The following is a 13,122-nucleotide window of genomic DNA, read 5'->3' on the forward strand; positions in this document are numbered from 1 at the left end:
CAGAAGTTAAACTGTCTGTATATTACTTTTATTTATACTTTATTTTTCAACCTGGGTCTTTAAAAAAATTATGTCTGAAAAGTTATCAACTCCTTCCATTCTCTGATACCAAAATAATAAAGTATCTGATACGGCTAATTATAAGCTGTATCCTGAGCAGCTTGAGAAATACACAAAGAGAATTAATTGAAATTACTATTGCCAAATTCTGTTTTCTTTTAATTTACAATTACTGGAAAACTATTATTTCATGGCAAACACAGATGGCAACAAATTAATTTGGTTTCTTTATAATATAAAAAGAAACTATTTATAAAAATCCACTGACACAGTATTTAGCTCTTTCAAAGGGTTGGTTGGTTCATTTCTCAAAATAACAATTTACTCATAGAAATAACTTCCTAATCAGTATAGTTCATTTTATTTTCAGTTAAAGAACCTAGTAATTTTTGTTTTAAGTGATTGGCAATGAGTATTCTCTTCATTTCAGATTGGTTCCAAACATGATTGTCATAATTTCACTTGATTTAATTTCACTTAATAAGTGTTAACAATAATGGCATATCGAGTCTGACTCTTCTGTATGCAAAACAATGGCCTTACTACTTTCGGATTATTTTAGACTATTCCATAGGACTGTATCCTCCCAGTTAGCACTCTAAAACTGAGTAGGTACAATTTGTCTGCTGTGGTCACAAATTTACTTTTATTCTGGAAAAGCCTCTCTTCCAGGTTTAGGTTCTGAGAACCTTCCAGGCAAGGCAAGGTACAGTCCCCCAGGGTACTGTGTATCTGTAGTTTAATTGTAAATTTTAAAGGCAGTTTTCCAAGGCTCAAAGAAGGAAATGATGACATTTTTCCTATATGGATGGGTGATTGGATAAATATTTTGGGACAGGGTACTTCCAAACAATTATAAAATGGCAGTATTTACAGAAGTCTTAAATATAATAACTAGTTTGACTTCAGTTTGCTCATAGGTCCTCAAATTATAGGCTGCTACTTACTCCACCTTCTTTTCCAGCCAATAATACCTCCTCAAAACAATCCGTGAAAGTTTATAAAGGCTGCGCCTAGGTAGGGATTGACAGGATTCCAGAAAATACATAATTTTTTCCCTAGTAATTTGGGGAAAAAATTATTCTTCTTCAGTCTCCTTAGGGTAGGCTTGACTATCCATGCATACAGTGTTAGACCTCATTTTATTCATCAGAGTATCTCTAGTACGAGTATTTTCAGATGTGAATTTGTTTCAATTTTTGATATCTGCTATCTTAGTACAGAAATATAAGAGATAGGCTAGCCTTGGCTGGTGTAGCTCAGTGGATTGAGCGCGGGCCTGAGAATCAGAGGATTGTGGTTCAATTCCCAGTCAGGGCACATGCCTGGGTTGCAGGCCAGTTACCAGCAGGGGACACACAAGAGGCAACCATACATTGATATTTCTCTCCTTCTCTCCTTCCCTTCCCCTCTAAAGATAAATAAATTAAATTAAACAAAAAGATAGGCAAAAAATCTTACTCTTATATAGGAAAAAATTAAGTTATTCAGTATTTTTGGTTAAATAATGTGCCTCGGGTTACTTTTAATAAACATGGAGCTAGTGAATCACTACTGAGTTCCAGGTACTCTTCTGGGTGTTAGGGATTAATTAGAGAGGGTTTGACATACGTTAAAGCTCTTGCTTTTTCCACACTGTGTGGGACCTCAGTCTTTAAAAATATTTGGAAGCACCTAGTATTTAATCTGCCAAACAGATTTTCTTATGTTGAAAATCAACAGTAATTTCTATGTAAGTAGTAGGATTGGTGAACCTTGTTTCAAGTGAATATTAATGGTCAAGTTTTAAAAATCAATTGTAAAATTATATATATATATATATGGTCATTTAGAAAAAATACTGTTAATCCATCTACAGATAACCAATTTTGATGTATTTCTCATATACATAAGATTATCCTACATATAGAGTATGAAATTATGAAAGTCTTGTATCTTATTTTCCAATTAATTATATCAATAACATTTTTCTGTGTCAGTAAAATTCTTATAAACAATTTTTATGGCTACATAATAATTCATCATATGGATGTACTATAGTTGATGTAATCATTTCCTTATTGTCAGGTATATCCTTGCCTTTTTCATGTTGCTATTATCACAAATAATACTACCTGCATGCTCTAGTGTTTCCTTGGGATGAATCCCACAGGGTAATGCTAAATGAAGGGTATGGACATATTTAAGGTAAAGAAAAATATTGTCACATTATCTTCCAGAAAGATTGTACTAATTTACATTTCCACCTGTTTTGCTGCACCATTGCTGGCATTGATAAATATTATTTGACTATAAATTTGCTAATTTGATCATTTAATGGGCTATATTTTGTATTAACTCTGAGCCACAGTCATCAAAAAATAAGATTAAAAAATCAATATAGATAAAGAACAATGTGAAAATTCCAAGAATGCTCAGTGTATGATGATGTCCTAGGACTGCAAAATTTTATTTCATATGACACCAAAGTTAAAATATGGTGTTTTGGGGGGGGAGCTCAGGATGCCATCTGAAGTATGAAACATCGATTTACTAGGTGAAAAGTTAGAGCGGAAAGAATTATATATGTATATATATAATAAAAATGCAGATAAATTGCTACTGTGGTTTCAAAGCTGTGTTAAAGATTAATGTGGCGGTTAGATTACAGGAGAAGTTTGTAAAAACTGAATAACTGTACATAGAGACAATACATAAGTTACTAAGAACCTCTCCCTTCTGAAGCTCCAATTTTAGTGCTTGTTTATAAGAACTGGCATGTTTGGTTTTTGCAATCTTGGTTTGCTCGAGGTAAATGTGTAAGGGCTGTCTTAACAGAAGAGATCTGAAGACTCCGTTTCTTACAGGTTTGCTTTCAGTTGTTGCGGGGACCCTTTATCTAAGTCACAGGGTATTATATCAGTTCTATAAAGAATTTGGGTCGCTCTCCAGCCCTCTAATTCCCCCCTCCCCCTGCCTTTTTTAAAAACTACATAAAAGACATCAATTTGCTAGAATAAAATTAAGACCTATGTATTCACAATTTTAGGCAGTGTCAATCTGGTTTTATCTGTTTTCCCAATCTTTAAAAGGTTTCCTAGTTCAATTTTTTTCTTTAATTTCTTTCATGGAATAGGACATGGGAATTGTGGTTAAAACCAGTACTATTTAACTAATAAGATTAACAAAGTAATAGCATATGTGTTTTTAAAGGTTGGAAATTATATACCCAACTAGATAAAAGTATTCATGACAGACTTTACAGGGTTCTAGCAACACTACTTCTTGGTTGCATTACTTACGTGTTTCTCAGACAAAAACTTTGCCCAGTGCACTGTCTTACACAAATTTGACAGGGACTATCCATTACTACCTTCTTTCAAAGGATGGTTCTCTCCCATAGCCCCAAGGGGGGAAAATCATGGCGCATAAAGCTCTGAAATGTATCCTGTCGATCTGAAGGCTCTATTTCTTGTTTGTACTCCTGCCCTCGTACTGACATTAACCTGTACAGACTCTGTAGTTGCCCCAGGACGCTGCTCTCCTCTTAGCCCAAGCTACAACAACGCACACAAAGAATGCTCTCCTCTCCTCTTTGCCGGCAACTTCAGCGCCTGGCTCAGGCATGTCACCTCTTCCAGGAAGCCCTCACCAGCACACTTTTCTCTGTCTGGATGTGTCGCCTCCTTGTGTTCCCATAGCGCTTCTCTCGAATTATGTTTACCTCTTTTAGACTCTCGACCTCATAAAGAAAGACTATTTCATTTATTTTCCTACTCTCACATAGTAGGTACCCGCCCAAGTTTACCGAGCGGGTACAGCTCAGTAATTAACGTCTACAGCTTTTTTTTTCCTCTTTAATTTCTTAACACCGCCCCCCGCCCTGCTCCCGCCCCAATGTGAAATATTAGCCCACCGATTTTGTAACAGTTTTCCTTCAGGAGCCCATTTATGGGAGTCTGCTGCTAACCTCATTACCTGGTGCCAAACGGTAATTCCAAACCTATTCTCATATTCCTCTTAAGAAATGAATTGTTCTCTTTTTCACCTACCTTCTCTGAGAGTCTATGCCTCTAATGAAGCTTCAGCAAAGCTAGAGAAAATAATCTCATTCTGTTGCGCTGTCATAAACATCACTCGGGTCACAAACAAGGTCGCGTGTGCGCACGCTGGGGATGAGAGAACCGGGCTGGGAGGGAGACTGGTGCTTCAACAGGAGGGTTTGATTATAGATTTTCCTGTGAATAACTCAAAGCGGTGATTAAAGCCCTTGAAACCCAAAATAAGGAAAACAGTGGAGAGAACAGGGAGACGAAATCAGAAAGCATCAAGTGGTAAGACAAACATGAAAAATGGAGAGTGAGCTACGGAAAATTTAAACGCTGGGACGACCAGTTGCAGCCACTCCCCAGGCTCCCATTGCGCAAGCTTCCCGCGAGCAGCGCCGAAAAAAAGTCGGCCTCTCCGGGCGTCCCCCCACCTCCCAGCTCGGCTCCGTTCCCCGCCCTCTTCCCCCCACCGCCCGCCCGCCAGGCAGTTTAAATCGAGCGCTCACACCCAGTGAGACGCTTCCAAGTGCGCAAAGTAAAATTCCGTAAGGCTGACAGCCGGATCCTGGAACTTAAGTGTCATTTTATTTTGGTTCGAGGCCTGAGAGGAGCCGCCCTCACGCCTATTATGCCAAAATTAAAAAAGCGGGTCCTAGACCTATTTCCTCGGTGCAACCAACTCAGTGAATTGGCCTGCCCCCGCGTGCTGGGTTAGTAGGTACCCTCTGCACTGTCCTGCACACGTAAGGCCTAGGGACTGAAAAGGCAATCCCTTTTCCCGGCTCCTTTTCCGAGCAGTGCCTCCGCCCACACCACGCCCTGGCCCTAGCTTTTCCTTCTCCACCCACTAGGGAGGCCGCGCTGCTCATTGGCCACGTGCCCTGCCAATCCAATGAATGTCGGCGAATCTAACCTCACGGAAGGCGAAGATCAAAAAGCGCGTACACCTGGGGGGTGCACGAGCCTAACGCCCCCAAGCTGCAGGCGTCTACTGTGGCGGGGCGGACCCCGCCGCTCGGAGACGTGGGCGGGGATATTTACATAACGGCTGCCCGTCGCAGCCTCGCGCGGGCCGAGGTCCCGCCCCGCACTCCACTTAAAAGTCTATTGGGCCGCGGGCGGGTCACTCTGACAATAAGCAAGCCTTGGCGGGCGGTCCTGAGAGCCGATTGGCTCTGGGAGTTTCCACAAGTCGGCAGGGAGGTGGCTATAAGAGCGAGGAGCCAAGGCCAGGGGAGCGGGAGACACAGTTTGCGCTCGTGGTATCAGGTGCAGGGCAGCCGTTGGTTGACTCCGTGGATTTTCTGTCCCTGGTGTTCTTGCCTAACGTCGCTTGCCTATCTGTCGGTCAGGATGTCTGCCCGCGGCCCGGCTATTGGCATCGACCTGGGCACCACTTACTCGTGCGTAGGGGTCTTCCAACATGGCAAAGTGGAGATTATCGCCAACGACCAGGGCAACCGCACCACCCCCAGCTACGTGGCCTTCACCGACACCGAGCGCCTCATTGGCGATGCCGCCAAGAACCAGGTGGCTATGAACCCCACCAACACCATCTTCGACGCCAAGAGGCTGATCGGACGGAAGTTCGAGGACGCTACTGTGCAGTCGGACATGAAACACTGGCCGTTCCGAGTGGTGAGCGAGGGAGGGAAGCCCAAAGTGCAGGTGGAGTACAAGGGAGAGATCAAGACCTTCTTCCCAGAGGAGATCTCCTCCATGGTCCTCACTAAGATGAAGGAGATCGCCGAAGCCTACCTGGGGGGCAAGGTGCAGAGCGCAGTCATCACTGTCCCGGCCTATTTCAACGACTCGCAGCGCCAGGCCACGAAGGACGCGGGCACCATCACGGGCCTCAACGTGCTCCGCATCATCAACGAGCCCACGGCGGCGGCCATAGCCTATGGCCTGGACAAGAAGGGCAGCGCCGGCGGCGAGAAGAACGTGCTCATCTTTGACCTGGGCGGCGGCACCTTCGACGTGTCTATCCTGACCATTGAGGATGGCATCTTCGAGGTGAAGTCCACTGCCGGCGACACTCACCTGGGCGGCGAGGACTTTGATAACCGTATGGTGAGCCACCTGGCCGAGGAGTTCAAGCGCAAGCACAAGAAGGACATCGCGCCCAACAAGCGCGCGGTGCGGCGGCTTCGCACCGCCTGCGAGCGCGCCAAGCGCACCCTGAGCTCCTCCACACAGGCTAGCATCGAGATCGACTCGCTCTACGAAGGTGTGGACTTCTACACATCAATCACCCGCGCTCGCTTTGAGGAGCTCAACGCCGACCTGTTCCGCGGGACCCTGGAGCCGGTGGAGAAGGCGCTGCGCGACGCCAAGCTGGACAAGGGCCAGATCCAGGAGATCGTGCTGGTTGGTGGCTCTACCCGCATCCCCAAGATCCAGAAGCTGCTGCAGGATTTCTTCAACGGCAAAGAGCTCAACAAAAGCATCAACCCCGATGAGGCGGTGGCCTACGGAGCAGCGGTGCAGGCGGCCATCCTGATCGGAGACAAGTCAGAGAACGTGCAGGACCTGCTGCTACTAGACGTGACCCCGTTGTCGCTGGGCATCGAGACGGCTGGCGGCGTTATGACCCCACTCATCAAGAGGAACACCACGATCCCCACCAAACAGACGCAGACCTTCACCACCTACTCAGACAACCAGAGCAGCGTGCTGGTCCAGGTGTACGAGGGCGAACGGGCCATGACCAAGGACAATAACCTGCTGGGCAAGTTCGACCTGACGGGGATTCCCCCGGCGCCTCGCGGGGTCCCCCAGATTGAGGTCACCTTCGACATCGACGCCAACGGCATCCTCAACGTCACCGCCGCCGACAAGAGCACTGGCAAAGAAAACAAAATCACCATCACCAACGACAAGGGTCGTCTGAGCAAGGACGACATTGACCGGATGGTCCAGGAAGCGGAGAGGTACAAATCGGAAGATGAAGCCAATCGCGACCGTGTCGCTGCCAAAAACGCCGTGGAGTCCTACACCTACAACATCAAGCAGACGGTGGAAGACGAGAAGCTGCGGGGCAAGATTAGCGAACAGGACAAAAACAAGATCCTCGACAAGTGTCAGGAGGTGATCAACTGGCTCGACCGAAACCAGATGGCGGAGAAAGATGAGTTTGAACACAAGCAGAAAGAGCTGGAAAGAGTGTGCAACCCCATCATCAGCAAACTTTACCAAGGCGGCCCTGGCGGCGGCGGCGGGTCCGGAGCCTCGGGGGGACCCACCATCGAGGAAGTGGACTAAGCTTGCACTCCAGTCAGTGTAAACCTCTTTTCCTTTCTTTATTTTTTAAAACTTAATCTTCAATGTATTTTTCCCATTACCATATAATCCCCTTATATCCCCTTCCCCCCCTTTATTTTTTTTCTTTTGTTTTTGTTTCTTTGAAATGTCCTTGTGCCAAGTAGAGATCTATTGTTGGAAGTCTTTAGCCCGGTGTATACATATGAAAGGAAAGGAGCAACAACTTAGTTTAATTATAAAAGGTTAGTTCTAAAGTTTGATTTTAAAAAACATTATCTGAGGTTTCTTTTAAATGCATATGCATGTTTGCTGACTTTAGCAATTTTGGTTAGCTTAGTTTTAGATGGGAAACCTTAAGTCTGTGCACATGTTCTATGGAAGCTCGGTAACAATATATAGAAGCTTGAATTGTTTAGTGCTAAGGAGGAAAGCCAACACTGCAGTAAAGTCAAGAATAGGCATTCTTTGTGCACACAACTGCATAAATACAAATTTAAAGTAAAGCTGGAATTGATTTCAAAATTGCTGTCTTGGAGTTTTCAATTTTCCCTCGGTACTGTATTACCCATGTTAATCTTTAACTAAGATATTAGTATGAGGTGAAATTTATCTAACTCAATCTTGTCTAATTCTCAGATGAGGTTCCTGCTTTGAATTACCAACAACTTAATTGGAGAAGATCTGGGTAAACTTTTCCCCCTCTTTAAACACAGAAACCAGACTGGGATCTTCCAATGTACCCAAACTCCTAAGGCTTGGCTTAAGTGTTCAAGTGAAAATCCACCTGTATATTCCATTAAAATACAAGCTATATTTTGGGGTTAAATGTAAAATGATTCTTTAAAAAAAGCTGGGGCACTAGTTGTCTTCCGGTAATAGCCCGAAGTAGTGTGAACAAACTGCTTTCTGTGACATTCAGGTGCGCCTGAAACAAGAACCAGTACGTAAACTTTAAAGCCACTTAATATTAAGAGTCCAAATTTAGTCAAACTTGTTTTAACTTTCTAGTAAAACAACTCAGTTCCTGAGCTTATTCCATAAGGATGTATTTCCAGTAGGTACAATTTCTAGGTGGGTAGGAGATTTGTAGATATTTTTTCTCCCGATTTAAGAATCATAATGATTTTGCAATACCTGCCTTAAATCACTAGAACAGATTTTTTAAAGGCAAACTGCAACATGGTTCTGTATTTTGTTAATATACAGCTTGTCCATTTTCCTATATATATATATCTGATTTGAGATTGTCGTAGATAGGAATATTGCAACCCTTTGGAAGAAACGACTTTGAAGGATAAAGTCCACTATCCTGGGCTTTAAAATCCACAACCTTGGGAGAAGGAGGGTTCATGTTTATTTTTTAGTGGAATTACACTTCTGCTTTGTTTTGATTTATTCTCTTTAAGGGAAACTTGAGATAAATTCTGTAAAGCTGATTGGAAATTGCATAACCTAATGTTTTCACTACATATATACATTTTGATATCTTTCCAAATAATGTGGATTTGCTTCATGTTGTTCATAATGGTGAATTATAGAAACTATATTTTTAATTTAGTAGCGGACCCTTTAATTTAGTAGTGGATCTTTATTATGCAGAGGGAATCAAAAGTAGGGAACAAATTAGCCTAAAACTGGGCTTTGGTAATGACCCTCACACAAGAAATGACTCTTAAGTACATACACATTTCCTTCCCCCCAACCCCAGCAGGTCTCATTTGGGTGGGGGATGAAGATAAAAAAGCAATTGTGAAATTACTTCAAAATAAACTTTTAGAAATTACACTGAAAAGCTGAAGATAACTTGGAGTTCTCAGCGCCGGTGCCACACTAATGGAAAATTTTCAGCAAGGAGGTATAATGGTGTTTCACTGACTACAGATATCACAGATATTTGACAAACTACTTGTTATTAAGAAAACAGATCATTAATAGCCTTAGAGTGACTTTGAGCTTTCATTTTTACCAAGATAATACCCGTGCTATTAAGCTTCTGTTAGATCTTTATGTGTTGAAAGTGTTTATCCCTTGCTCTAACTTCAGAATGTAATGGAGTCTTTCTGTAAGTGCAATCTGGTATTAGTATGACTCATTTTAGACCTCACTTTAAAAGATACTAGCTTCTAAAGTAACAGAAAAATGACCGGAGGTAGTCTCTTTGATCCTGTGGCCAGGCCTATGGTAACTGGCTATAACACCAATTTCGATCTATGTAAACACTTATTTTCTATTATTTTGAAAAGTAATTTGTAAAACTTCTAGCTTTCTTGAGTGTTTTTTCTTTAATTCTGTCTTCTCAAATTTATCTAGATCTGAATGTTATTAAGATAAAGCTACCAAAGCAGCCATTCAGTGTTTCCAGGGGTCAGTTGAAACTAGTAACCCAATAACCCCTGGGAACTCCTTAGCAAATGTTAGATCAGCTATAGTCAAATGACAATGGAAAAAGTACTTGATGTTAGGACAAGGCTAAATTACAGTTTAAGAATTAATTAAGCATCACTTGAACTTTAAAGTAGTGAGTTATGTTAGAGACTAGTGGTCATTTATGACTAAAGCAAATGCAGTACATGTAGAATAAAAAATACATTTCTCAGAATAGGCACTTAAATTCTTCTTACCTGAATGTCTAATTAACACAGTTGTCCCTGTTTTGAGGCAATGAAGCTAGATACCTGTTAAAATAACACATACTAGGTAATTTACAGTATTTGAGATGTGTGGTGTTTCAAAACAAGCTCACTCTAAATTTTTTATAGTATTAATTTGATAGGTATAATGTTAATGCATTAAAACTTACATATTAGGAGGTATTAATGATATATATTTAAACTTATATAGAATAGGATATTTAGTGAATCATCTAATCAATACATCAGGGAGACTAAACAAGAATTTCTTTATCCTATATATAATCTTAAGTAGGAATACAACCTGGTTATTTAGATGAAATCAAAAGATTTCTTTTTATGAAGTTCAAATACTAGGCCCATGATAAGGCCTTCACCTACTTTAAATGGAATGTAGTTTATAAAAGTTGTGTTGTGAGGCATTTTCCTCTTCCTTGAACACTGTAATTAAAGTTTTAAAGAATCTCAAACCCATATATTACAATTGCTAAAATATATATTCTAAAATATATTTTATATTTATATATTTTATACAAAGAACTTTACATATTTCATAAAAGTATATACATTAAAGAACAAGAATATCCAATTGCTTCTGTATATTTAATTTGTAAATAAGTATCAGAAAACTTTTGAAGGACTGTCCTTAAGCATTAAAATTAGATACAGAATTTCATTCCTTGACGAAAAAGTAAGGATCTTTGGGAAAAGAGACCAGTATTTACTTTTGATATAACTCTTGGAATGGATATAGGCATTTCTGAAACGTAATAGGGCGATATTTATTGTAGAAATGTCTTTCTTTTATCAATACATAAAATCAAGAAGCCATAGGCTCTTTTCTCCACCACTTTCAGGATAGATTATTAGGTTGTTTGTGAATTCAAGATTAGGGAAGTGAGCAACCAAAAATGGAGTTGCTATTCAAATACCATCATTGCCACATCCTTACATGTTAATTTTTAAAGGTAAAATTGTAACACTATGAAAACATGTCCATTATGACTTTTTCATAATATTGAGGCAGGACAACAAGAAGCTAGGAAAATCCCTTGGCAAATAGAATGGAGAAACTGAGACAGACTGCTGAACAAACTGGCCAAGCAACTTACAGCCAGATGCAGAAGTCAGCTCCCTGGAGATAACATCTAGGCCTCAGTTGTATTTCAGCTCCAGGCCCAGAAAAGAGTCAAAACCAGGTGGGTGACACCAGGACCAGCCTCAGTGACTAATGACCCCTCTACTGGTTGACTAATCAGTAGAGACCATGACCCTGAAAGGGCACCCCTGGAAAACTAGTGAATATTCTACTGATGAATAATATTCTGCTGAAACTCTTCCCTGAAACCTCCTCTAAAATTCCTGCCAGCAAGAGAGAGAGAGAAAATCCCCAAGACAAAGGACCCAGCCTGTTCTCTCCCTCTGGGAAGCATGCCTACACCTTTCCTTTTCCCTTCCTCTTCCCCAGCGGGCATGCATCTCCCATACTTTAAGCATCCCCATGAGACTTGCAGTGGGTAGCAGCAGCTCATCCTGTCCCAGGCTAACCTCCTGAACCTGTCTCCAGGCCTCCTTTTCTCAGTGAGCTAAAGCAGCCCTACCTGGGCTCATTTCTTTCCTGTAACATTTTTAGAGTGCCAAAGCAGCCAGCCTAGGTCTCTCCTGTTGCTGGTTCTATACTAAACCCTTTCTTGTTTCACTGACCTCAACTTCAATAAACCTGCTCGCAATCACCTGGACTCCTGTTGTGAAATCTCTCCTGCATGAATTCAAGAACCCACACACTATTGGTTAGCCCCAGGCAGACCTGCTCAGGACCAGGTCCCTTGACCAGTAACAGCATAAGCATGCATTGTAATTCAGTTAATGTTTTACACCTAAAAATCTGGGACCAGCAATTCAGTTCTATATTATATGCTCTTAGTTATATGACCTTGAAATGTTTCTTTTAATTAGGGGGAAAAAAACCCACCCAACAAAACCTTTCCATCACAGGACACTTGGCATTGTTAATTAGATAGTACTTTTACCCCTACTTTATAACGTCGTGATTTTTTTCTAAAAGGAAAGTTATTTACATTTTAGGTTGTGAGTTTCTAATGTTATAAAAAACACCTATTTGGTGCAAAATGTAACCTGAGAAATGAGTGGGTCAATTTTACAGTAATGATTTAGAGCAATAAAAACAATCTTCCTTCTTTTGTTAGGAGTTGGTAATACGGAAGTATAAGATGAATTAGAAGGGTTCCTTTAAATACTGTTCCTTCTAGCACCTGTGAAATAACTTGTCATGAAACATTTATGTAGGGCTTCTCATTATTTGGGGTTCTCAACTCTTATTTTTTACCTTAGTTTTATACATTAGACAGCCCGAAGTTAGACTATGGAGAGGTGTAAAAGATCTTTGTTGTTCTCCACTCATTGGGATAAATTGGTCGACTGAAGTGTGATCTTCCTAATAACAGTTGTCAGGTGAATAGATTCCAGGTTTTTCTGGAGCTTTAGCTTGTTATTTCTCCCTGTCCACCCCACCCCAGGTTATATATACTGTTTGGTGAAAAACTCTTGGTGAATGGAATAGTCTTACTCCTTTTCAAATGAGTCATCTTGTAGGAAGCCAGCCTTGAGGCCACGGCCTCAAGGCAGCACGGCCAGCGAATAGGTAGGTGGGGTTTTATGTATCCTGAGCTAATGGGAACAGCTACCAGCAATGAACAAAAGTGAATGGAAGGTAAATCTAAGTGATTACAATTTTATATTATTGTAACCAGTGATTGTCTTATCAAGTAGTGAGACCGAGAGAGTGGAGATAGTAGGAATGTCTATTGTCATAGTATTAAAGTTTATGGGAGTATATAATCACCAACTGTTTACTAAGCATCTTATGCTAAGTAAGCTGTGGGAATAAAACAAAAGAATATATGAGACATTCTCAATCATGTGTCTGCTAGCATGCTTATATTAGGATTGGAAGAAAAGAACTACAATATCTATACCAACGCAGTTGCAAGAAGAAATTACAACACGATTTGAAAAGTGAGAAGAGTAAATGTAAAAATATCAATTGAATACCCATTGACATAAAGCAGTTTCTTTGCTCTAAGCAGCACTGCTTTTGAGTACTTATGAAGGGTGGTGGT

General features: G+C 41.2%; 1 protein-coding gene and 1 non-coding gene across 2 annotated transcripts; one reads left to right on the forward strand and one right to left on the reverse strand.

The window, feature by feature from the left end:
- Positions 1 to 456: 456 nt before the first annotated feature.
- LOC119053674 (small nucleolar RNA SNORD2) lies at positions 457 to 524 on the reverse strand. Its single transcript, XR_005079648.2, has one exon. It is a non-coding gene; the product is annotated as a small nucleolar RNA SNORD2 (small nucleolar RNA).
- A 4,770-nt stretch (positions 525 to 5,294) lies between these two features.
- Positions 5,295 to 12,811, forward strand: HSPA2 (heat shock protein family A (Hsp70) member 2). Its single transcript, XM_037125947.2, has 2 exons — positions 5,295 to 7,364; positions 7,989 to 12,811. The coding sequence occupies exon 1, from the start codon at positions 5,442 to 5,444 to the stop codon at positions 7,350 to 7,352; it is 1,911 nt and encodes a 636-aa protein (XP_036981842.2). The 5' UTR covers positions 5,295 to 5,441; the 3' UTR covers positions 7,353 to 7,364; positions 7,989 to 12,811.
- Positions 12,812 to 13,122: the final 311 nt, after the last annotated feature.

This window comes from Artibeus jamaicensis, unplaced genomic scaffold (assembly GCF_021234435.1).
Source record: "Artibeus jamaicensis isolate MK-2021 breed Jamaican fruit bat unplaced genomic scaffold, CSHL_Jam_final contig_851, whole genome shotgun sequence".
Classification (NCBI taxonomy): domain Eukaryota; kingdom Metazoa; phylum Chordata; class Mammalia; order Chiroptera; family Phyllostomidae; genus Artibeus; species Artibeus jamaicensis.